The sequence below is a fragment of the Rhamphochromis sp. 'chilingali' genome, assembly GCF_963969265.1.
Source record: "Rhamphochromis sp. 'chilingali' genome assembly, chromosome: 1".
NCBI classification, from domain to species: Eukaryota; Metazoa; Chordata; class Actinopteri; order Cichliformes; family Cichlidae; genus Rhamphochromis; species Rhamphochromis sp. 'chilingali'.
The window spans coordinates 60,973,205-60,999,705 of record NC_137929.1 but is presented as its reverse complement, the minus strand read 5'-3'; the positions used below and the strand labels follow the sequence as shown (position 1 = coordinate 60,999,705).

Genomic DNA, 26,501 nt, shown 5'->3' with positions numbered 1-26,501 from the left:
GGTTATAGTTTGTTTCATTGACTAAGCTGCAACACTGACAGCAGACTGAAGTAGAGTCAACGTTTTAAATGATATTTTTAATTGATTTGTTGTGAATGAAGTCATAATGTCAGGATGTGCTTTATCGATTATCACAGAGAAACTCAAATATCATGTAATCATCTCAGTTAACCTGAAATTATGTCAAAACAACGTTGCTGGTTTCTTAACTTTTGAAAGCACAAAAGGTTTTATGTGTTTCTGTGTGTTACACTTAAAAAAACAACTTAATTTTAGTTTTGCAACAAAAGAGGAACTGCAGAGTGTCTAAGTTCATATTCTGGAATAAATTTATCACATGAATCATTAAGAGGTTAGAAATCCACCAATAACTCTCAAATAGAGGAAGAATACGTGCTCAGAGGAAGAGGGCGGGCTTTACTTGGTGTCAGTGACAGAAATGAAAAAAAGCTCAAATGAGTGAGAAGGACGATGAAGGAAACATCTGTGCTGTGTCTGCTCTGTAAGTAGAATCTCTGTGTTTGTTTGAATTCTTGTACTTTGACTGTCTGCTCTCCTGATAACTGATGATGGAGGAGAAGACATGAAAAACAAATCAGGCTGAATTCAAGTTCAAACACCACGAGGACCAACTGCAGGTCTGAAGTTTAACAGAGTTACTGATGAATTTATGAGTGAAAAGCTGAAATAAAATGTTGGTGTTTGTGTGAACAGAGCAGACCGTTGAACCTTACGTGGACCTCAGTTTAGTGCTAGTCTTTTGTATTTACTAATACATACAGTTACGTATTATTATAACATAACTGTATATGATTCCTTGTGTAACAGTAACTACATTAGAGCATGAAATATGAAATGATGAGATCAGTTTTATTTTAGAATTCATTATTATCAAATATTACGAAGTTGTTCTTTACATTCACCTCAAATCAACCTGAGTGTCATTTCTCTTTAGTTCTGATCTCACTGCTGAGCTGCACAACAAACCAAGGTCAGTAACCTTCTTCTGTCACAGTTTATACCTGATAAACTCTGACAGGTTTCACACATTTGGATTAAATCTTTCAGTAAAGATCTCAAAGACGTGATCATCAGTTTTTCATTGTAACCCTCACAGCTCGTCTGACTGTGAGTCCCAGCAGCTCTCAGTTATTTGAAGGAGACTTTGTGTCTCTGAGCTGTGAGGAGGACGACAGCTCTGCTGGATGGACTCTGAGGAGAAACACAAGCAAACAGCAGAGGGCTCAGTGTGGAACAGATGGGTGGGGAAAACCAGCTGGTTCTTCCTGTACCATGACTTTGATGGTGCCTCATGACAGTGGAGTTTACTGGTGTGAGTCCAGAGAGGGTCCCATCAGTAACATGGTTAACCTGACAGTCACTGGTAAGCTGAGTGTGTGGAGTTAGTGTTGATGAAGCTGTGTGTAAATGGATGAAATGCTGTAGTTTGTCTCTGTGTTGAGGTGGATCAGTGATCCTGCAGAGTCCTGTCCTCCCTGTGATGGAGGGAGATGACGTCACTCTGCTCTGTAAAACAAAGACCACTCCCTCCAACCTCCCAGCTGCTTTCTATAAAGATGGCTCCCTCATCAGGAAGCAGCCTACAGGTCACATGACCATCCAGCATGTTTCCAGGTCTGATGAAGGCCTCTACAAGTGTGACATCAGCGGTCATGGAGAGTCTCCATCCAGCTGGATCACTGTCACAGGTGACACACTCACCTGTCTGTGTTTCTGCAGCTTTCAACACTCACAATAAACTAATGATTACATGTTGTTTATTTAAGGGAAACCTACAAACACATCTCCATCTACTCCCACACCTGTATCTACATCCACCTCTATCCCTACATCAGCCTCTCCTCTGCATCTTGTTCTTCCTGTGTTAATCTCTGTTGGGTCAGTCTGTGTTGTGGTTCTACTGGTGTTACTGGCTCTACTGGTGAGAAGAGATGTTGACCTGAAACCTGAAGGTGGGTTGTTGTCAGTTTGTATTACCTGCACTGCATTGAGATGATCAGTTGTTTTGAATTTAAAAAAAGCTCATTTGAATAGTTTGATTCAAATGTGGCTCGTCTGTATTTTAACTGGCCCAGACAACAGGTGTCGAAGCTGTAACTGCTCAGATGTGTTTGATTTTGGTTTTGGTGACACACAAGTTGTCAAGAAATTGTAATGTCAAAGGTATGGAGAGAAAAATATCCTTATGTGTTTTTCTTTCATTCTCTCAGACTGGGTCTTAATGTGATGATTTGTCTTCATTAAATATATTTTTATTACCTCCTGCGTGTAAAACCACAGCAGCAACTTCCTGTTGCTGAAAGTTAAATGCAGAGTGACACTTGCAACACAGGAAAAAATGTAACATACATTAACTGGAAACACTGTATCTGGGATCTTAGGTGGTTTCCAGTCTCAGAGAGAGTTTTGTTGTTCTGGTTAGACTGCTTACTGCCGCGTGTGCTACTTTGTCTAATAACAGTTTTCATGTTGGGACAACATATTTGCTTCATGATGAAGTGTGTCTGATTGTATTGAAAGAAGATGGCAGCTTTGTGGACACCAGGTTCTTTTTTCACACAAAAGCCGGCGGTTTCTTTTATTCAGAGGTGTTAAAATGAGGAAAAAGCAAAAACCTGCTGCTCTCTGTAAAAAATGAGTGATTTTTTTTTTAGACAAATAATAAAGAAAATGTGCAGATTTCATTCCTGCTGTAATTTAAATGTGTTTTATTTTGCAGAGATTTATACAACTGTGGTTTACTCAGCAGTGAGAGCTGAAGACGTCAGTATTGGAGACAAAACCATCAGAAAGAGGAGTCCAAGGTACAACTGCTCTCTAACAGAGAAAACCCAACCGCACAACCTGTTTCCACACATCATGCTAAGCTAAGCTAACCACATCATTGCTCAGTCTTCGAGCTCAGACTTGTGAGCTCTCCGTGACAAATGATTTCCTGTTAAGTTGTCTAGTTCATTTAAAGAAACATGAGCAGCAAGATGTGAGCTTCATTAAATTCACCCCTGTTGGCCTTGAAACAATGCTGAACAATAACTATGATATTATGTTTTAAGTTTTAATACATTTTTATACAACAAATATCATCACAATAATAATAATAATAATAATAATAATAATAATAATAATAATAATCTCTGTGAGCCAAAAGCTCAGAAAGCAGAGGGCTCTAAACACTCTACCACAGTCTATTTTTATTTGTTGTTGTGTGTGAATGATGTCACAGAGGCAGGGTATCAATATGTCCATCTCAACCATTAAAGCCCCACCCACATGCTGTTTAATCAACCAATCAGAAGAGAGTTTTGATTAAAGGGACAGGAGGGAACACAGCTGGCATCAGACAGAGGCTGCACAAAGGCCCCATGTAAAGACGGATTATACTGAACTGTGAATCATGCAAAGCTACTGTAGTAGAAAAGAAAAACATGCAGCTGGAAATTGGCAGAAAATGTCCACCTCAAATGTAAAATACAGCATCTATTATGTAATATCAGATTAAAGATACCCTAACTTACAGTGATGTTCAAAATTTATTGGATATAATTTTTGTAGTTTTGCATCGATGCACCAACACAGCAGGTTTAAAATCAATTAATCAAGATGTGATTGAAGTGCAAACTTTCAACTTTACTATTGCATTCATTGTTTAGGAATCAGTACAAATGAGGTAGGCCACCAACAGTCTGAAGACAACCTGCACAAGAGCCAAAAGACTCCATAAATGATATAAATGACTTTCTTGGCCTTTTCTGGGGGAAATGTACTAACGGAGTAGAGAAGGTCGTACAACAAGGTCTCTGAGTTGATGAAAATAAGGTGAATTGCTGTGAATATCTTATATCAGAACGTCAACCCCAACCAACATCTGAATTAGACTACAATGTTATTCATATGGAAGCTCTGATTTGTATCTGAGCTGGTTCCCAGTAAAGTCTGAACTGGGACTGTGTGTGATGCAGAGAGGTGGAGACTGGAGGTCTTGATTGAACTACAAAGCTTGTAATCATGTGTGTGAACTGTGTGTGTTTGTGTTCAGACTTTAAACCAGAGCCAGGCGTCATCTACTCTTCACTGAAGTAGTCCACCAGTCCAACCACTGACGTCCAGTTGCTGGTCTCTAACTGGTCTCCCGAGCACTTCAGACCAGAGGACATCCACAGATTTTTAGATGTCTTAAGTCTTTTTTTTCTCACTGAGAAAACCCATAGACCCATAGGACTCAAAAATTGCATCATGGATTTTTTAAAGTGTCCTTTAATAAGGAATCACAGCTTCATGGTTCTATAAAAATGTTTCATGTCTTAAAAATTATGCTTTTTATGTGTTTTTTTTGTAGAAGTGAAATGAGTTAAACAACTCAAAAAAATACATACAACACATTTTAACTGGAATTTTAAAAAATGCATTTTGCAGCAAATCTGCAGTAGGAAAATAAAAATGTGATTTGTATTTCTTTTTTTGATTTCTTAGCACTTATTCCCATGGCAAACGCCTTGCTTCTGTGGGTTTGTTCTCATTTGTTTTAAACATTGATGCTTCCTGATATATCTGGTTTCGTTATGATTTAATTATGATTATATCACTGTGGAATTTCAGCATATTCAGACAAAGCTGCTGAAGATGATTCACATACACTGATATTAAAGTATCACATACCAACAGCAGACAGTCAAACAAAGCAGAAGTAATTTGGGGGCCCCAGGGTGAGGTGTGAACTGTATGTTCACTTCATTCAAACATGGAGATTTGAATCTCTCTGTTTTAAATCTCCACTGCTTTTTCCAGCCTTAACATTTTTACCAACATCATGTTTGTCTTTATTGCCAAGAGCGATTTAGCTTTGATGAAAGGGTGCAGTGCTAATTTATTAGCTAGTGTCAGATAGCTTGCTATCAAGCTGCTTCCATAGACTGTAAGGAGTCAACAGAAAGGCACTGATAGCCGCTAAATAGAGCTTTGTAACATAAAAACAAGATCCTAGATTTAAACTTACCAGAACTGGTAATGTTTGTTTATGCAATAAGCCACATAGTATTGGTTACACATTTGCATTAAAAATACCCCCAAAGCACAAACATGGATGAACAATTGGCTGAGGTGAAGCCTAACAGACAGTTGGCAGTTACAGCAGCCTGTGTCCATCGACCTCTCAAAGAGGCCACGCCCCTAATAATGCAAACTTTCAGGCTCATTAACATTTGAACAGCTGCGTTATAAAGGCATTCAACTCATGCATACTTCGTATGAAGGAGAGGGTTAGCTATAGAGACCAAATATATTTTTAATAGCAGGTTGTATAAATTTTTATTTCTGCTGTAAAGTTGAACATGTTCACATGAGTGTCTATGGAGAGTGACTGACTTTACAAATCTCAAGTGGACATTAGAGGAACTGCAGCATTTGGTGCTCTTGGTTTGTTCAGTGTTGTAGTGGGAGGAGTCAGAGACACAGAGCTGGACGGAATTAAGATTTAATGTTAAATTAGGTTAACATTAAATTAGATTAAGATTAATTATGTCATAGAAGCAAAAGTAGCTGAATTTAAGAAACTGGAAGCCTGTGACGATGTGTAAAATAAACCCAGTTTGGATTATGAGTAAATGATTTTACATTTAACAGCATGATGGTATCAGTCAAATATATATCAGTCTGTCTGTAGATTTTCACACCATGTTAAGTTCTGTGTGTTTGTCGTCTGTGGTTAACACTAACGAGTCTGCGACTGTTTCTGAGGAAAAAAAGCTTCATCTACGTGTGCTTCAACACAGAGGTGTGAATTTTAAATAGAGGAAGAAACACGTGAGTTATTTGTAAGAGCATTTCTGTAAACTCACACAGGTCAGACACTGTTATCATATTTACTAAACATGAAAATATATTTTATTATTGGTGTAAATTAAGCACATTTCCTGCTGTATTATTCACAGTTTTCCTTTTAACATTTAGTCTTTCATATTTATGACACCAGCATCTTACATTCCTTCTGTCTCAGTATCTAAATTCTGAGCCTACCTCTGGTAAAGTTAATATTTTAATAGTGACGGCCTGTTAGTCTGATTGGCTAACATGTGAGCTGACTTTAATACCCTGTTAGTGCAAATAACCAACATTCAGCTTTTGTGAGGAACTGAATGCAGATCATTCAGTTCCTCCTTTATCAGGTCTCTTTACCTCACATTTGACTTCATGTTAAACTATTTTAAATTTCTAAAATAACCTGAGCAGTAACTGAAAACACTCTGAGTGTTTCATATAAAGATTGGTGAGTGGCAGCAGTTTCATGTCTGTTCTCAGCTGTTTTGTCTGCAGTGACGTCCTCTGTGTGTTTTACTGTGCAGACACTGATCCAGCTGCAGTTTACTCAGCAGTGAGAACTGAAGACGTCACTTATGGAAAAAATCATCACAGACAAGAACAAACGATCACAGATAAGAGGTAAAGCTGCTCTTCTTCACTTCTGCATAAAAAGGTCCTGAGGATGTTCATGTGGTTTTTATCCGTCTGTGTTCGAGTGTGCTTCAGAAGTCGCACAACTTCAGCTCACACATAAGTTCTAAAAAAGATGAGTTAGTTGTTAATATGAGTTATATGAAGAAGAAGAAGGCTGAACAAAACAAAGTGTTCTCAGCCTCCCGAACTGTCCAATAACGCAGTGAATCATTTTAAAACCTTTTACTTCTTTTAACTTCTGCAAACTGAGTTCAGTGAAACGACAGCAGAAGCTTCCTGTTGTTGGCTGCAGTCAGACTGAATCTGAGGACACTGACGAGAACGTGTCGGCTTTCTTCCTTGTGGTTAGTGTGTCGTTCTGCACTGAAAGAAGATGGCGTCACAGCTGGGAGGCCAAACCAGGAGAACGGACTCACAGACACAGATGGAGGCACTGATAAACATGATAACAAAATATACAACTTGAGACTCAAACCATGAACTGTGAATTATGATGCAAACGTGAGCTATGAAATAAACAGGAAATACTATGAAGCAGTTTTCACTTGAACACTGTGACTTTGGGGCAAAGGGGTAGTTAGACTGAGGGGTTGGACCAGGAGGCTCAGAGTTACAGTAATGAGAGGAGACGAGGTTCAAAAGGTGTTTGGATGCAGTTCAGGTGAGTGAAAACGAGGTCGTGAAATGTCTCACTTATTGCAGGTGGATTGATGGCGTGGAGAGGGTAAGTGAACCAGGTGAGCAGAGATAAATCTAGAGGAATCAAGTAGTCGAGTTAGGTGAGTGAAGTGAGCATAAGGAGTGACCAAGAAGCTGCCAAGAAGACCAGCATCCTACTGAAGGTGAGTCATGTTTCAGCGAGGTGACCAGGTGGATTACTGTAAACAGAGAGAGCACAAGATGAGCAAAGTTTCACGAGCGCTGTGGCGGCCCACACTAACAGAGGTTAGAGGAAGATCTGGCAAAGGACCATCGCTGGTCTTAAGTACCAACAGCTTGATTGCCAACAGGTGTGGACTGCACGCTGGATTGCGGTGACTCCGCCCAGAGGTGGAACCACTGGCTCTTTGGAAAAATATCTGCACTCACCCACCGATGCATCATTATAAATACTGTTTAAACACAGCTGTAACATGCAGTTAGTGTATAAAAATGTGTGAACAAGACATCTTCTTCTTCGTCTGAATGCAAAATATTTAAGATAAAACCCAGATGAGAAGTTTCCACACAGCTAAAGCTGCTTCTGTCAGACTGAGGATGGACTGAGGAGCTGCACCAATATCAGATTAAATTATTGTGAACTATGAATTCTGCAAAGCTGCTCTGGACAGAGAGGCTGCAGACTCTGCTGGTGGTTCCTGTGTTTAAGTCTCACAGCTCGGCCTGTTGAGGGGGAGACAAGAGAGACACAAGCTGATGGTCTCTGTGGGTTAAAGGTTTGGGTTTTGTTTATTTCATCCATGTCTCACAGCTAATGTTTGTGGAGTGTGGAAGTGCTGTGATGTGTCACTGAGTGTCACTGAGTCTGACCTGAAACTTTGCTCCACTGAAGTTCCAATTAAGTTTTTCATTAGGTGGTAGTTCCTGGCACCGGGTACTTCTGTAGTACCTACTTTGTTGGGGCTCTAAGCAATCTGAAAATGTGACATGAGCAGACTATTTTCCACCAACTGGCTGTCAGTGGCATCTCATGAGTCATGAGATGAGTTCTGGCCGTTTAGCAGAGATTTAAAGTTATTTGCACCCTTGTAGGTGGGAAACATTGCGTTCTTGTGAGAAATGTGTAGTGGACTCCACCGCCACTGACCAATATTTATTAGGGTGTGACGGGAACTTGTGGACAGGTAAGGAAAACAATACAGTTGGAGGGATATTCCTGTGTTTTACTGTCCAGCGTAACTCATCTCCTGCTTTCATTTACAGAGTACCGAGCTGCTGCTTTGCCAAGTGGATTTCTGGCTGCGGGCAAAGGACCCGACACATCAGTGTGTTTTAATTTGTTTTAACCTGGTGTAAATCGATGGACTGTGACTGCTGCGGCTGTCGATTGTGTTTGCTTCTTGTTTTATTTTTCTGTATCAGTAGACACAGCAGATATTGATTGTCTTTTAGTTTTTTACATGAAAACACATATATATATATATATATATATATATATATATATATATATATATATATATATATATATATATATACACACACATATATATATATATACACATATATATATATATATATATATATATATATATATATATATATATATATACACACATATATATACATATATATACACATATATATATATATATATATATACACATATATATATATATATATATACACATATATATATATATATATATACACATATATATATATATATATATATATATATATATATATATATATATATATATATATATATATATATATATATATATATAATTTATTTATTTTTATCAGTACCCGTGAGAACACTGTTTATACTGTGTTGTTGTCTCTGCAAAGGTTTCTATCAATACATCTCAGAAAGACACAGCAAACATTGATGGGAATAACGGCGTTACTAACGGCAGGCAGCAGCCTACGGCTCATCAGAAGAGGCCGAGGTGATGACTAAGTTTAACAACGATATTGCCAAAGAGTGCCAAAGCACTTTAACCACAAGCATTTGTGAACTAACTTATCTTTCTTGTAGAATTGTGCTCCAAATACACAACTTTGTGCTGACAAAATCGTTAGTTATTCATTTACAAATCAATATTGTCTGTAAGGAGGGCAATCCCCCCCTGTCTACAGCCCTGCATGCGTGAGTCCTGTGATTAAAGCATCTTTCTTTCAGCTTTTTCAGCTTAACGAGTGAACCGTCAGCTCATTCAAACACACTGTTACGTCCCCTGGCTAGTCTAGGGGGTTGAAGGGACGAACATAAATGTGGATAGAGAAGGAGGAGCCAAGATGGTAATTTTAAAAGGTTTATTTAATACTGGTGATGGGGTTCAGACCGAGGTATAACGTCAGGGAGAGCCAAGGCCAACATAACAAACAAAACATCCCCGATGTTGAAATAAAAGAGACTTACCTAACTCCAAAGAAACAAAATATACAACCTATAACCATAACCTACCTAACAACACATAAACAGGAGAAAACAGGGTGTCAAAACAAAAGGCAGCTCTCCCCTACAAGCAGTCTGAACATGAAACAACAATGCTCACACAAACTACAAAGGCATGCAAGCCTGCACAAGTATGGCAACCAAAACGGCCATAGGGCACAGAAGCACAGCTCCACAGGCCTTAAATAGTGCTCTGCTGATTACCAATTAGCCGGACTCTGCGCAACATCCAATCAGAACAGAGGAGGTGGAGCATGGACAAAACAAAGGGTTAATAGGGAGAAGAGACATCCTCCTGGGGGATGTAACACACACGTTAAAGTTTGTTTGGCTCAACACCACCGAACAGAGGCAACAATATAACATACAGTAGCTAACATTAACAGTGCAGTGAACCCTGCTTGTGCGGTGATATGACTGACTTTAATTATCCATAAAATCATCACATTCTCTGTAAGATTAAGGTCAACTTTTAACGGTGTATATTTTAAAGTCAAGGCTTTAAAACCAAGTTAAAGCTGAAAGTACAAACATCACTAATGTCACCTAACTTTGCCGACATGTGGCTAACAGTAGTGATGGCCCACTTGAACCTGAGGCTCCGGTGTGTGTGTCAGAAAAAAAAGAACACACTGTTTCAGAAGCACTGTGTCGAGGCTTAATTTGTTTGGCCACAGTCACATGATCAGTGACGTCCGAAGCTTCATTTAGAAAGTAACTGATTCAGTGATTTATAAGGAAGTCAATTGTGGGATTTATGGAGTGTTTTGATGGTGAGAGACAGCAAACCACTGATTATTCTATAAAGAGACATGGAGCCAGCAAGGAAGACAGGAGGTTTTGTTGTGTGGGAGTATTTTGATTTTGGTACATCGGGCGGGTTTGCCAGCTTTCTGTTCTTGTTGTTTGCTTAAGAAACTTAAAATGTCTGAACAAAACAAATCATAATATTCATAATATGAATATCATTTATTAACTTTAGAAAGACTTTAATCTAATCAAAAGATATGTATTTTTAAAATGAACTTAAAATGTTATTCTACAAAATTAGCAGCAATTAAATTTGTTTAATATTTTTGAGCTGATAGTCTGTGGTACCCAGGAAGAGTCTGTATCAACTTACATTGCAGTTTCTGTGCACTCCAGCCTCTTCTGTTCCATGTGAGATGATTTTCTGAGGCAGAAGAAATTATCTCCAAGAAAAGAAACAGAATGGAACAAATCCTCTTCTTAAATAAAAATAGATTTGAAACAGGATTACCTTAAATGCACCATGCTTTTACTTAACAAGTTCATAAGCATTCTCCATTTTCAGTTTACGATCAATTCTAACCCCAGGTCAAAATTATGTGCAAGAAAATTGACCTAATATAATATTATTAAACATACCTGTCCAGACCTCACAGCACGTCACAGTGTGTTGTACATTATTATATGTATATTAAATGTATTTTTCATCTATTGCATTTACCAACATCAAGAAGTCACAAGCAAAGAAAGACCACACCATGGTAAATCTTTAAAAAGGAAAGTATTGATAAAAAATATTTAAAAAATAAACATAACAATTTTCAAAGCTGTTCAAAGCAACACAACAGTGGGCCAATGTCAAACAAAATTGTGAACGTCACTCTGTAGAGTGGGCAGTCATAATGAAGCAGTACACTTTCATTTGAAAATTCAAACTGTGCTTCATATTTTTGGTCGCCAGATAGAAAGCTTTATTTGGCCATCACTGGCCAACAGTAATATTGTAATGTTCTTCCATATTTAACATTTGCACATAAATAAGTGAGATAATATTTTATGCTTTTTTTGAAAAGTTTCTTCACCACAGTTCTGCCATCCACCGTTTTTATTAGAAAAAATTGGCCACAGCCACTGCGCTATGAATTCTGGGATATGTTGGGCCACAAATGATACACCCAACCTATTCTTCAAATCTGGGGAAATGAAGGGCGCATTTTCGGCTGCATTTCGAATTGGGACAGGCTTCATCATGTTGCCGTGACGTAATCAGCCTTCAAATTGGGTCTTGAAGGATGCAGATCCTGAATTGGAACAGTTATTTTCAGAAAACGTGAAAGAGGAACATCACGTGGAGATACTTTAAGGCTGGAAATGAAAACACTAACATGAAAATAAACATAATAACTTTTTTTTTTTTTTGCCTGTCCCGTTTGGCTCTTTTGCCATCAGAATTATTGTCTAAAGGTAAAGAAAGATGCCCAACGGATTTACTTTACCAAATTGACCATCCCAGCCTTGCCGTAATGGTCCATTTGATTCACCTTTTATTGTTTATTTTATTTTCACTTACTGAATATGGGACAGACTTGACTGGGGGAAAGAAGGGGAGAAAGAAAGAGGGAAAGAGAAACAGCTGAGAAGAGGGACGGGGGAGAAGGGCAAAAGACAAAAACCAACAGAATGGGCAGAAAAAAAAAAAAAAAAGCATATATCAATCACCTGGATCACCTGCTGAGAAAGAAAAAAGAAAGCAAGCAGAAGAGAACAAGAGTAATAGAATAAACAACATCACAATGATATATGGGAATATGACAGTAAATACTAAATGTTAAACATTATTGTGCAGCACATAAGATCAACAGAACACAGTGTGCTTTGAGGTAGGAGCCAAAAAGGGTGTAGTTTGTGGGTGTGAGTACCCGTGTGTACACCTGTGAGCATGGACGCGCTTGTTTTTTAAAAGGTTCCTTCATGTAATGATCTGCTAGAGGGTGAGGGGGGGGGCACAGCCCCGTCCTCCAGGGCATGAAGCAGGTATGGAGGAGATCAAAACTCCAGACATCCAGAGGCGCCCAGAACACAAGAGACCAAGGAAGACCAACAGAGGGGCAGCTGCGCCACTGTCCCAGAAAGAGCTGAGGAGAGTCCCAGATGAGGGCTCACTCAGCAGCCGCGGAGCAGAAGCCAGGGGGGGTTGCAGTGACGTGCCCGTGAGCTCCGCCGGCAGCCAGCTGTGCCTGAGTGACCGAGCCCCAGGCCGAGAGGCCGGGGGCACCCCACCCCACCCCGAAGTGGCCCGAGCGAGCCCCAGGCTCCAGGCCCCGACAAGCGGCTGCCAAGGAGTGAGCCGGTGTGTACCTGGACGCCCATCCCCAGACACAAAGAACCACCGATGTCTGAGGGAGTCCGCCACTGGCAGGGGAAGTGGTGGTGGGGGGAGATAGGCCTCCAAACCTTGGAGGGCCTGAGGTGTCCCCAGAGAGGTGGCGCCTGACACCCAACCTGACATATAGACACAGACATACAGGCACACACAGATACAAACATCCATTCCCACCCTCATGCTCTCATATGCACTTACTCCACACTCAACCAACGTGGAGACAGACATAAAGAGACGCTGTACACACAATCACACTCCCCAAGCGTACTCTACAAACCGGGTCTAGGTACCCTTGCCCCTGGAGGGGGGAACTGCACCCAGACCCAGGTGGTGTTACCCTTTTCCCTGCGGTGGGGAGAGGCAGACCGCCCCGACTCCGCAGCAGCAGGGAGGCCCCACACTCCAGACCGCAGTCGGACGGCCAACTCCTCCTAGCCCCCCCGCTCCAGCGGGCCGCAGAGAATGGGGGTGAGAGAAGACATAAACATAATAACTTGATACTGTCACTGGGTTCAAACTGAAGGAGTGTTCACAAGAAATCATCAGTATCAAACTGTGACAATAAAAAATGTTCATTACACCAACCAAGAATGGGATAAGTTTGATGTGAATCTTTGGTAATACATGGGGGAAGCTCTGTGCCAGTTTTATCATACTGTACCTCCCTCCATCCAACCACACACTTCTTTGGGTTTGCCATCAGCCCTGCCTGCCTCACGGACTCCGTGACCAACCACTGCACATGATCCACCGAGGTATCACTATGAATGACAACATCATCCAGGTAGGAATTAACATATGCAGTGTGAGGACGCAGCTATCGCTCCAGCACGTGCTGAAAAATGGCCGCGGTTCCAAAGAAGCCAAACAGAAGAGTGACGAATGGTACAAACCATACAGAGTGGAGAAGCTCGTTTTTGTCTTTGGACTCTGCAGACAAGGGAATCTGCCCGTAGGCATTGGTTAAATCCAACATGATAAAAAAATAAGCAGTGCTTAACCAGTCCAGGTCAACCTGGGGCATGGGATAAGCATCAATCCATGAAACCTTGTTCACTTTGTGATAATCATCACAGAACCGTATAAAACCCTGCACTCACTTCTTAATTACCTGGAAGCACCTTAAAGACAACCGGCCCCTCTCAACAGATGCGACAAATCATCTGGAGAAAAGGTAAACATAGGACACCAAACACTGAGGAACAAATCCTCATTTCATCCTATGATAACAGCATTTTCACCATTTCAGCCAATTCCTTTTGCACAATTGGTCTCTTGTGCTCAGACAATATGTTAGGTCATGAACGCACTTTCACGCCAGGCTGCGTTTCAAATTGGTGCTGCATGAGAGTCATGCAGCCGGGCAGGGGAGAGAACACATCTGCAAACCGCTGTTGCAATGCAGGAACATTTGCCTCGTGTGAGATGTTCATTACAATCTTGTTTTTAAGAAAAATCAAACATCTTTGTCCTTGAAGATCATTTCAGAGTTTTTAATGAGCTGCAGGAACCCTGTGCTGTGAGTGGAGAACAGCCAAGTCTCCTCCTGTGATAAACCTCCACATGTACGACTGAAAACAGTTAAATTACTTTGAATCTGAAATCAGGGCTCAAACTACTTGCTGTGAGACCATTTCTTTATTTTTCAAAGTTCATCAAATATAGGATCAAATCAAATCACGATTTCATAATACAAACTTCAAATCAACAAGAAAACAGCTGCAGAACATGTGGAAATGAAATGAATTCATTAAAAAAACAACATGTGGAGTTCAAGAACACAGTAAACACACTAAAGGAGCCAAAAATAGAGGTTTAATAGAATTTGAATTTTTGATCTTGTAACAGTTCTTTGCTGCCACTGTGAATATGAATGTGGTCTTTGCCTAATTGAATAAAGGTTACACTGACTCACTGGTTCATCTTCTGGTACAAACTGGTATTACATGGAAGTACAGCCCAAAACCAGTTTGAGTTTCTTTTTTCTGGACATAAAGTCACAGCAGGTGTCATTTCAAAGCTGGTGGACAGATTTAGTTCATTTTGGAAGTTTTAAGAGCAACTGCTGTGAAATTATTTGCAATTTTGGGAGAAAAGGTTCAAAAGAAGAAGAAGCAAAAGTTTAAATATGAATGAAGAATTGAAATTTAACTGAGGTAACACATTAAATGAATACATTTAAAAAAAGAAGTTAATTTTGGAAACACTAAGTTCAAATGAAAGAAATTGAAATGTATATCCATATCTGCAATTTTGATAAAAAGTCTGTTTGGTAAAAAAGACATTCCTATAACTTTAATAGTACAACTACTAAACACTACTGTGTCCTAAGGGAACAAAGGTTAAAATGTAACAGGGATAACATTTTAGAGAATTAAGATCCCTCAAAGGAAAAAACATAAACTTGATATACATATCTATACATGCAGCTTCCTAAATGTAACATTCAGGATTATTCACTGCAGCTCCAGAAATCAGAGCTACCTCATCAGATCCAAGTGTGACATCAGCTGACACTCTTTACAGGAGATTCCATCTGAACTCTGTGGAGCCTGATCTCAAGGTTTTTAAGTCTGACTCTGAAACCAGAAGAGGATCTTTCTCTCTCTTCAGATTCATTGTGATCCAGTGATTTCAGTCCTGCATGATCAGGCTGATGTTTGCACAGAGCAGATAATGAAGTGAAGGTTTTTGCACATTGGTAACAGTGAAACAGTTTATTTACAGTGTGGGATCGTTTGTGTTCGGAGTATGAACTGAGATTCCTGAAGCTCTTGTCACACTGGTCACAGCTGAAGTTCACTTCCATGTGTGTACGTTCATGTTTGTTACGATGACCTGATTGTGAGAAGCTTTTGTCACAGTGTCTGCACTTGTATGGTGTCTCTCCTGTGTGGATTCGCTTATGCTTTTTCATTGAGCTCATGTTCAGTGGTGAAGGATGACCCACACTGGTCACAGTGCTTTTTGACCCCACTGTGGAAGAGTTCATGTATTTTTAATGTACTTGTGTGTGGAAGCCTCTCCCACATTCTTTGCAGTAGTTCATTTCGTCTCCAGTGTGTCTACGTTGATGTGGTTTTAGGTCCCATTGATGATTGGAAGTTTTTTTTTACAAAGGTCACAAAGAAACTCTTTCCCACCACCACAGTGACGACAGAGTTGAGAACTGGATCCATCTGTGTTGCTCTGCTTTTTTATTTTTATCCTGAATGTCGCCTGAAACAAAGAGCATCTCTGCCAACGTCCAATTACATTTTACCATTTACATTATAAGACTGAGCTTACTGAACAAAAATGACTCTTCAATTTTCCAAACAATTCATTCAGTATAACTCCGTAAGTTTACTGATCAGATTTGTTCCAAACACTCAGGTTACAATTACAAGATAAAAAAAAATCAATACTTCCTCACAGTAACTGCACTTGTAGAGTTACTTTCTGGTGTGGATCCGTCGGTGGTTTCTCACGTGATGTGGAGATTTAAAAGTCTTCTCACACAGGTCACATTTATAAGGTCTCTCCTCAGTGTGGCTAAACATGTGTTGTTGTAACTGTGCGTCTGTTATAAACAGTTTCCCACACTGATCACAGCAGGAAACATCATTTCCAGTGTGAATCCGTAGGTGTCTATTTCGGTAGTGTTTGTCGCTGAAACTTTTTCCACAAAAGTTGCAGCTATACGCCTTAATTCCAGAGTGGGTAACTAGATGCCTCTGTAAGTCGTGCTTTTGAGCAAAAGCTTTACCACACAAGTCACAGCTGTGTGCTTTAACTCCACTGTGGATGAGTTGGTGTGTTTTTAAGTTTCCAGCGTGGGTAAAAGACTTTCCACACAATTTGCAGCTGTAAGGTTTAACTCCACTGTGGACGTGTTGGTGTGTTTTAAAGGGTTGAGCGTGGGTAAAAGACTTTCCACACAAGTGACAGTTGTACGCTTTAACTCCACTGTGGATAAGTTTGTGTGATTTTAAGCTTTCAGCCCGGGCAAAATCCTTCCCACACAAGTCACAGCTGTACGCTTTAACTCCACTGTGGATGACTTGGTGTATTTTTAAGCCTCTAGCCCAGGCAAAATCCTTCCCACACAAGTCACAGCTGTAAGCTTTAACTCCACTGTGGAGGACTTGGTGTTTTTTTAATTTTCCAGCCTCGGTAAAAGACTTTCCACACAAGTCACAGCTGTAAGGTTTAACTACACTGTGGACGAGTTGGTGTTTTTTTAAGATTCGAGCCAGGGTAAAAGACTTTCCACACAACTCACAGCTGTAAGGTTTAACTCCACTGTGGATGAGTTGGTGTGTTTTTAGGCTGTCACTCCGGGTAAAATCCTTCCCACACTCATCACAGCTGTAGGATTTCTCTCCCTTTCTTCTTTGATGTTTGTCGGCCTCCTGGGAGCGCTGACTTCTTGCTCCATGTTGGTCCTGCAGTGACAGAGATACAAACAGAGGCAGTGAGTGAAATGCAGTCGTGGAACAAACTGAAACTCCCTCCGTCAGTGGAAACAAACATGTCAACAAACACATTGTTGGTGTGTTTCCACCACCTTCTGGTGATAGTATCACATTACAATGATGTGACACAATGAGAGGTGTAATGAAAATTACCTTATTGAAGAAATATATAAGTGGAGAAAATATTTTACTTCATAAAATATTTTGAGTTCAACTGATGATATTGTTGTTTCAATATGTGCTGATAAAATATGATCTTTGTATTTTCTTCTAACTTCTGTGGTTTTTGGTTGTGAATGTAGATTCTGTATAATTAATTGTGTTTTAAAGACCAACCAGTTGCACACAGTTTCAATAACAGTGTAACTGTGATGTTTTTCTCACCTTCTGTGTTGAAGTCATTGTTTCCTCTGTAGTGGCTGAGCTGAGTCCAACTGGCTGAAATTGTCCTTCTGCTGCTCCACCAGACTCTTCTCCTCCTTTTACTCAGCTGGGACACAAAAAGTATATAGACATATTTTATCCCTGACAAAAAGAAGCAGAGCAAATAAACATGACTACACTCCTCAGTGCAGGGCTCGCAAAATCTCAAAATCCCTGGTAACCCTTCGGGCAGGGAAGGGTATTTGGTAGCCCAAAACAAATTTAAGTAGCCCAAATAAAAAAGAGAGCAATTTTTTGATTGATGTTTTGTTTCCTGTTTTGTTTCCTTTACAATATTATACATTAAAGTATAATATTGTAACAGAAACATTAATCAAAAAATCTTTGAAACACAAATTACAACATTGTTTAAAAATTACAATCATCAACTCAAATACTTGGTTCTACTTGAACAGAAATTTCTATGAACTTGTAAGAACTGTAGAACATGAATCAGTCTGTGTCAGATCCTGAATTTAAAATTTCCACTGAAGTCACGGGTAAGAGGCAAGTGGAACCAAGATCTAGGCCATTTGCTTTTTTGAAGTTTGCAAAGACTGCTAAATCGTGCCAGTGGTAGTTCACTCTTTGCAACATAGTAGGCTGTTCTAAACAGATTTTTCAGGTTTATTTTTAGTATGTCATTTGCAATTGGTGTTTGTTCTGGGAAAGATATTGCAGACTGAGCAATAATGCATTTCTTTCATTTCTCATGGGTTCTAATGGGGGCCTTTCTTAAAATTACTGGTCCCAGCAAAAAAAGGCGGTTGTCGACTCAGAAATCAAGGGAAAACCAACAACACACCCGGCAGAACATTATATTATTTACACGGGTGCACATAAGTGGTCCGCATGTGCGCATCGCTGTCAAAATAAAAGACGTGCACCAGATAAGAAGTTGCAACGCGCGTTTGCGTCCATATAAAAGGCACTGTTTTTGTCCGCTAGTGTGGGATTTTCACGGCACATTCTGCAACACATCTCTGTGCGTTCATCATTTGTTTGAAGCCAGCTCACCTCCTGCAACCACTTTTCCGAGAATACGTGCTTCTTTTGTGGTTCGGACCCCTTCTGACATTTCTTCTGCGGTGGAGGAACACCAAAGTAATTGCTTACAGTAATTGCTTCTTCAACATCTATAAGAGTTCTAAACAAATGTCTGTCCTCCAGAAAATCTTATGTGCACAAAAATATATATAAAAAACAGCCAGCATGCCCCTGCGGGCGGTTTATCCTTCAAGCTCGGGTCCTCTACCAGAGGCCTGGGAGCTTGAGGGTCCTGTGCAGTATCTTAGCTGTTCCCAGGACTGCGCTCTTCTGGACAGAGATCTCCGATGTTATTCCCGGGATCTGCTGGAGCCACTCGCCTAGCTTGGGAGTCACCGCACCTAGTGCTCCGATTACCACGGGGACCACCGTTACCTTCACCCTCCACATCCTCTCGAGCTCTTCTCTGAGCCCTTGGTATTTCTCCAGCTTCTCGTGTTCCTTCTTCCTGATATTGCTGTCATTCGGAACCGCTACATCGATCACTACGGCCGTGTTCTTCTGTTTGTCTACCACCACTATGTCCGGTTGGTTAGCCACCACCATTTTGTCCGTCTGTATCTGGAAGTCCCACAGGATCTTAGCTCGGTCATTCTCCACCACCCTTGGGGGCATCTCCCATTTTGACCTCGGGACTTCCAGGTTATACTCGGCACAGATGTTCCTGTACACTATGCCGGCCACCTGTTTATGGCGTTCCATGTATGCCTTGCCTGCTAGCATCTTGCACCCTGCTGTTATATGCTGGATTGTCTCTGGGGCATCTTTACACAGCCTGCACCTGGGGTCTTGCCTGGTGTGATAGACCCCAGCCTCTATGGATCTTGTACTCAGAGCTTGTTCTTGTGCTGCCATGATTAGTGCCTCTGTGCTGTCTTTCAGTCCAGCTTTGTCCAGCCACTGGTAGGATTTCTGGATATCAGCCACCTCCTCTATCTGCCGGTGGTACATACCGTGCAGGGGCCTGTCCTTCCATGATGGTTCCTCGTCTCCCTCCTCTTTCTTGGGTTTCTGCTGCCTGAGGTATTCACTGAGCACTCGGTCAGTTGGGGCCATCTTCCTAATGTATTCTTGGATGTTCGTTGTCTCATCCTGGACTGTGGTGCTGACACTCACCAGTCCCCGGCCCCCTTCCTTCCGCTTAGCGTACAGCCTCAGGGTGCTGGATTTGGGGTGAAACCCTCCATGCATGGTAAGGAGCTTTCTTGTCTTTATGTCAGTGGCTTCTATCTCCTCCTTTGGCCAGCCTATTACCCCAGCAGGGTACCTGATCACGGGCAGGGCGTACGTGTTGATGGCCCGGATCTTGTTCTTACCATTCAGCTGACTCCTCAGGACTTGCCTGACCCTCTGCAGGTACTTGGTGGTTGCAGCTTTTCTAGCGGCCTCTTCATGGTTCCCATTCGCCTGTGGGATCCCCAAGTACTTGTAACTGTCCTCTATGTCTGCAATGTTGCCTTCTGGTAGTTCAATCCCCTCAGTTCTGACTACCTTCCCTCTCTTTGTTACCATCCGACTACACTTCTCCAGTCCGAACGACATTCCAATGTCATTGCTGTATAGCCTGGTAGTGTGGATCAGTGAATCGATGTCTCGTTCACTCTTGGCATACAGCTTGATGTCATCCATGTACAGGAGGTGGCTGACAACTGCTCCGTTCTGTAGTCGGTATCCGTAGCCAGTCTTGTTAATGATCTCACTGAGGGGGTTCAGGCCTATGCAGAACAGCAGTGGGGACAGAGCATCTCCTTGGTAGATCCCGCACTTGATGGTGACTTGTGCTATGGGCTTGGAGTTGGCCTCTAGTGTTGTACGCCACATCCCCATTGAGTTCCTGATGAAGGCTCTTAGGGTCCCATTGATCTTGTACAATTCTAGGCATTCCAGTATCCAGCTGTGGGGCATTGAGTCATAGGCCTTCTTGTAATCAATCCAGGCAGTGCACAGGTTGGTCAGTCTGGTCTTGCAGTCTCGGCTGATTGTTCTGTCTACCAGTAGCTGGTGTTTTGCGCCTCTGGTATTCTTGTCAATTCCTTTCTGTGTCCCGCTCATGTATTGACCCATGTGCCTGTTCATCTTAGCCGATATGATGCCTGACAGGAGCTTCCATGTAGTACTGAGGCAGGTTATTGGTCGGTAGTTGGAGGGGACCGGTCCCTTCTTGGGGTCCTTGGGGATCAGGACCGTCCGGCCTTCAGTTAGCCATTCCGGGTGTCTCTCGTTAACTAGCAGCTGGTTCATTTGTGCTGCCAGACGCTCGTGGAGTGCAGTCAGCTTCTTCAGCCAGTAGGCGTGAACCATGTCGGGCCAACTCTTCATACTGGAGACCCTTTCTTGGATATCTGCCACTGTGATGGTTACTGGACCCTGTTCAGGGAGGTCGCTGTGGTCAGCCCTCAGATCCTCTAGCCACTGAGCATTGCCGTTATGGGTTGCATCCTTCTCCCATATGCTCTTCCAGTATTGCTCCGTCTCCAGCCTTGGTGGTGCTGTTCTCTTATTGTTCCCTTGCCACTGAGAGTACACCTTTGCTGGTTCTGTGGAGAACAGCTGGTTTATTCTCCTGCCTTCTATCTCTCTGGTGTACCTCCTCAAGCGGCTGGCCAAGGCTGTGAGTCTTTGCTTGGCAGTTTCCAAGGCCTCAGGTATGGACAGCTTGCTGTATTTCTTAGGCACCTTATTTGTCGCACCTTTCTGCAACTCCGTTAGTTGGCTAACCTCCCTCCGTGCTACTTTGATCTTGCCCTCTAGCCTCCTTCTCCATGGAGGGTACTGCCCCTTGTCGCTGTTCAACTTGTAGCCAAGCATCTCACTGATCACTGTTGCCGTATTGTAGATCAGCTTGTTAGTGTCGGTAATCGTGGTTGTAGGTATTGTCCGTAGTGCTGCATTAACATCATCTAGCAGACCTTCTGAGGGAACTTCACGTAATCTTGGTAACCGGCTACGCGGGATCCAGGTTTCAAGCTTGGCCATGATCCTATTTTTCAGGTCAGTTCCTCTCGCACTCAACGATCCTTCTCCTATCGCACTTGGGGCTATGTACCCAATCTCGGGTGGGGGTGATGATATCGCCCCCCTGACCTGGCGTCCTGACTCCTCCTTGCCGTAGCATTTGTGTTGTACCTCGTCAATCTCTAGCTGTGAGAGCAGTCCCTTCTTTCGAATGTTGGAACACTGAGCTACTAGTTGTTTCGCCATCATTGTGGATGTTGGGTATCGAAGAATCCATAGGTCCCTCATCCTATTCATGTAGCCCCTTCCGCCGGGGTTACTTGCATAGTAGCATTCCAACAACGCCCTGTTTTCGTCTCTTGCCCACCGATGCCTTCTTGTTCCAGTAGCCCACTTTTCGTCAGGGTGCCCTGGTTCCTCAACACCTGACGCGGACCTTGTTGATCCGGGCGACGTCCGAGCCGGCATGCCTTCATATTTATCTGTCTCGCTCATGTCTGCGGTAGGCTTGCTTAGCATAGGGGGTCTAGCCTTAGGACCCTTACTGGATACAGACGCCCCAGGCAGTAATCGAACTTGCGATCCTCTGTTCCAAAGGCGTGTAGTCTAACCACTACGCTATCCAGCTGCTTGCTATCTATCTATCTATCTATCTATCTATCTATCTATATATATATATATATATATATATATATATATATATATATATATAGAGAGAGAGAGAGAGAGAGAGAGAGAGAGAGAGAGAGAGAGAGAGAACACAGTAACGGTTTGTATATAAAATCTAAATTATTAAAACTAGAAGAGATAGTGAAATTATAGACATTATTATATTTAGGGCAAAAAATAAAACACTATCTCTTAAGTTACAAAGTGTATTTGTATTGTGTTCAGAACATGGGGAGGGAAGAAGGAAGTTTTATTTTAAGCATTGGTTTGCTCGAACCACACAAAGGCAAATGTGTCCAACAGTCATGGGCATAAGAAACTGGAATTCTCTCAATGATCATCTCACGTGTTGTACAAAGGTTTCTCAATTTAAAATCTGCTATAACAATAAAACGATAAACCAATATGAAGAAGTTGAAAATAACAGAATTTAACTGTAGAAAAAATTATCCTTTTCGTTTGATATTTAGTGGTATTGCTCACTGTTGATTATATTGTTCTGTTTGTTTTGTCTTGTTTTGTGTAGAATATTGTCAGAGTGTAATTTTGGTTGCCTACTTGTATCATCACAGATAGGGGGCAGGTGTCAATGCTCCTGTTTATGCATGGAAACAGTGTTACTTTAATTAACAGGAAGGTTGTGTATAGGAAATGAATTACTGCTGTACCATGTGTGAAACAAAAAATTAAATAAGTAAATATGGACTTCCATAGATCCACAAAAGAGTCCCGCTCAGACTCATCGGTAGCAGTATGAACTCAGCCAACTAAGTTTATACTGAACCTCATTACCATCCTAGGAGTTTAAAAAACATTTAAAAAATCACTTTGTTAATGAGGGATTGAAAAATTTCACAAATGAAGAATTTATTCTACAATTCATTATTCAAGCACAGAATTCTTTATTTCGATGTGCGTGGCTCTTGTTGTCCTCCATATGGGGGTGTCAAAAATCACATTGGAAGTGGCACACATCACATCACCTGTTGACGGTGTTAACAACACCTTCACATTCACTTGGTGAACTTGCAAACGCTTAGGATTTAGCGGAACTTGACTTTAGATGTTTCTGAAACAAGAAGGACATATTGATTTGCTCTCCTGATATTTAGACTGTAGTATTGATATTTTAACCTTTAAGGAGCACAAAATGTATTAATCCTACTAACACATACACGCATGTAATGAAGCTCAAGAAGACCAGATAGTATTTTAAGCCTGTGTTTCTGATTTTATCATGTTGTTCGGTTCACTTAGTGGGATGAGAAGCAATATATGAACTAGTGGACTAATATTATATTAGGAAAGATGATTGAATTATAGCAGGGGTGAACAGAATGCAGCAGAGGGACTAAATGAGTGAGACTAGTAGATTCTTAGTTTCTTGTTCCTGATGTGTAGGGGAGGTTTTACCATGACATACACCTTGTTACATGGGATGAAACTTGCATTTTTGTTACCAAGTGGAAGTGAAAAGTCCTAAAACTAGGCTTTCATATTTTTACATTTTGTAGAATTTTATTTTATTTTTTAATGTTTGAGGAGTGCACTGAAAGTTAGGTTTGAGAATCTGCTCTCCTTCAAGCAGGCCTGCATGATTGGAACTAAAAGTGCTATACAAAACTGTTGCTTTAAAAACGATCGTAAAGTGAGCTTCTCCACCTTACAATTAATCTTATGATACCAAACCCACAAGAATGACAGTGGGGGTCTGCCTGTCATAAAATGAGCAGTAAGAGCTGCCTCAAATTTCATAGCGTAGTGGTAGGTGTGGATAATTTTTTCAACCCCCCCCCCCAAAAAAAAAAAAAAAAAAACAGTGGATGGTTGATGTGGGGCAGCCAAATAGTAAACTTTTAAATATAGGGCTGGGCTATATCATACTGCTCACGGTAATACCGGTATAATGTTGGGCAACGATAAGAAAATTAAATACCGCAATAAAATAAGGGTAAAACACGCATGCGCATTGCTTTTGTTTTCATACGCACATGGCTGGAAAAAGCACAGTGGTGACGGAGAATGAGAAGAGCGAAAGTGGATCGTTAAATGAAACGAAATGAATCTGGCTGACTGTAGGCTGTGGCACTTGGCCAGAGGTGGCGCTGGTTGATTCGAGTCCATGTTAGTGCAAACAAAGTAAACTGCACGCTTTAGTTGTGAAGCAAAAACGCTGAAATCGGGGTAATAAAACGTGCGAGGAGAACGATAACGACGACAAGAGTCTCCCGATCGTTCACTCTCGCCTTCCTGTGAACAACACCGGCGTGGTGTTAATTGTTTGACAATATCACCAACTCGCCACATTTTTAAACATTTTGTTGTTCAACAGCATCAAGACTGACGGAGTGTGTTTGAGTTAACCTCACAACTGTCACAGATGACACATTTGGTGTTTTTTTGCTGGTTTGTCGGTAGCAGCTCCTGAAACGCAAGTCTACCACACATCTGTTCGACCAACGCCAGTTAATCTGGAACACGGGCCGATTTTTTGTCCCAGTCCAGCCCTGGATGCATCTGGAGACGGTCCTATTAAGTCCTATTCTAAAGGCTGATTGCCCTCCCCCAGGCTTGTACCTGTGGCTTTCTGTCCTGGGGGTGGGGGCTGGTTGTTCTCCTGCCCTGCACCCAATCCTTTTGTTCATATTCAAAGACCGTTTTTCTGTATGTATTCTTACCCCCTAAAACCCGTCGTATTGTAATGTTGCACGCAATCACAAGTTCTAAGTCTGTCTAACTCCAATGTATACCAAGCAATCTATTATTCTCAACAGAGCTAAAAGCTTACCTTTAGATGAGCCCACAAACCGAGAGAAACTCCGTGATGAAGCTGGAAGTCTTAACAAACAGATCAGGGAGCAGAGACCCACGTGGTTCACGCTGATCTGAGCTACGATCCAGGAAACAAGGGTGTGCAGATCGATGCAGAAATTGATCCCAACGTTGGTAGTGGTATATGTTCCTGTAAGTTTACTACTTTACTCCCGTTTCATGAAAAAGTAACTCTCTCTCTGCTCGACACCTCTCCTGCACACACACAATTTCTCCGCCCCTTCTTCCCGACTCTGCCGTGATTTGTTACTCGGTTTGGTCACATGACTCATTTGCGCAACGTAACCACGCGGGGTGTAGTTTCAAAATTAGCGCTTAGCGCTTTGGCGTTGACGTCACGCCGCAAAGCATTGTGGGAGCGTGGCACCATTTTCGGGGTCTACGAATCAAAACAAACACACTGTGTTGGAACGAAGATTACAAGATGCTTAAAAGCAGCTCAAAAGAGAATGGACTGTATAGAGACCGATTTCGTTCAGAAATCAAACGCAGCAAACCTTCACCATCTTATCCAGGAGGGTCACCTCTTCACCCTCACATGGAAGAAGTAATCTGATGGTGGTATGTTTGAAGCAGGTCCCTTGTGTAGCGCTGCAACCCAGTCACGATGTTTCATCCATTTCATAGGCTGGTTTGCTAAAATAATGCCAAATTATTAGCAACTCTATAAATAGAAGGTAGTTCTGCAAAATCACTCAGTAGGATGTTTGTTCTAATTTGCTATGAGCTCAGAGCGCATCGAAAAATAAAACTAATAGGCTATAAAGAGTGATATGAACATATTTAGAACTTACCGAAACGAAAATGTCTGGAGCACCGACAGATATTTGGAGATGGAAGAGAACTGGATATCAGCTCGTCTCACAGCTGCTATCCAGACTAGACGCCTTCGTTTGCTAACATCGGTACACGAGCTGCCTCATGTTGCTTCCAGGTTGGGAAAGAATGAAAAGATAAACCATTTTCAAGCTTATTTTCTTGCTGGTCGTGCGATCGAACATTGCAGCCGACCACACAGCAACATTACTGTGACCGGTGACTTTCCTTAAGCAATGTCACTCACACTTTGCATCACTATGAGCTCAACAGTAATCAGATAAGGAGCCCAACACTACAAATGTCACACAATCACTGCACTTCTACTCTAACATCACTTGTCTGTCTGTGTTGAATCCTTCACAAGCACTCTTAGAGAGAAACAAACGTTAGCAATATGGAATGGAATGTGATGAAACCAGATATGTTTGGGATGGATGGGTTTTGCGCTATGAATTCTATAGTGAAAGTGTTGTTTTGTCTCTCTGTGCAGGCCACGGCCTATTATATGCCACAGCCTATTGGAGGCAGAGTTGCAGAGGCTAGAGTGACCACTGGCTATGTGCTTGCAGGGTGG

The 26,501-nt window shown here is 41.5% G+C and overlaps 2 protein-coding genes across 3 annotated transcripts in view; one reads left to right on the top strand and one right to left on the bottom strand.

The window, feature by feature from the left end:
• Positions 1–26,501, bottom strand: part of gp1ba (glycoprotein Ib platelet subunit alpha) — a 205,788-nt gene that overhangs the window by 80,155 nt on the left and 99,132 nt on the right. The gene's annotated exons all lie outside the window — the stretch shown is intronic.
• Positions 409–4,278, top strand: LOC308393053 (Fc receptor-like protein 5). Of its 2 annotated transcripts, none has more exons than XM_080876511.1 (7): positions 409–502; positions 956–991; positions 1,118–1,384; positions 1,464–1,709; positions 1,788–1,973; positions 2,741–2,825; positions 4,058–4,278. In XM_080876511.1, the coding sequence occupies exons 1-7, from the start codon at positions 472–474 to the stop codon at positions 4,062–4,064; spliced, it is 858 nt and encodes a 285-aa protein (XP_080732637.1). In that variant the 5' UTR covers positions 409–471; the 3' UTR covers positions 4,065–4,278. The 2 variants fall into 2 exon arrangements, with proteins under 2 accessions (XP_080732637.1, XP_080732638.1); XM_080876512.1 differs by having other exon boundaries at positions 1,905–1,973; positions 4,058–4,276.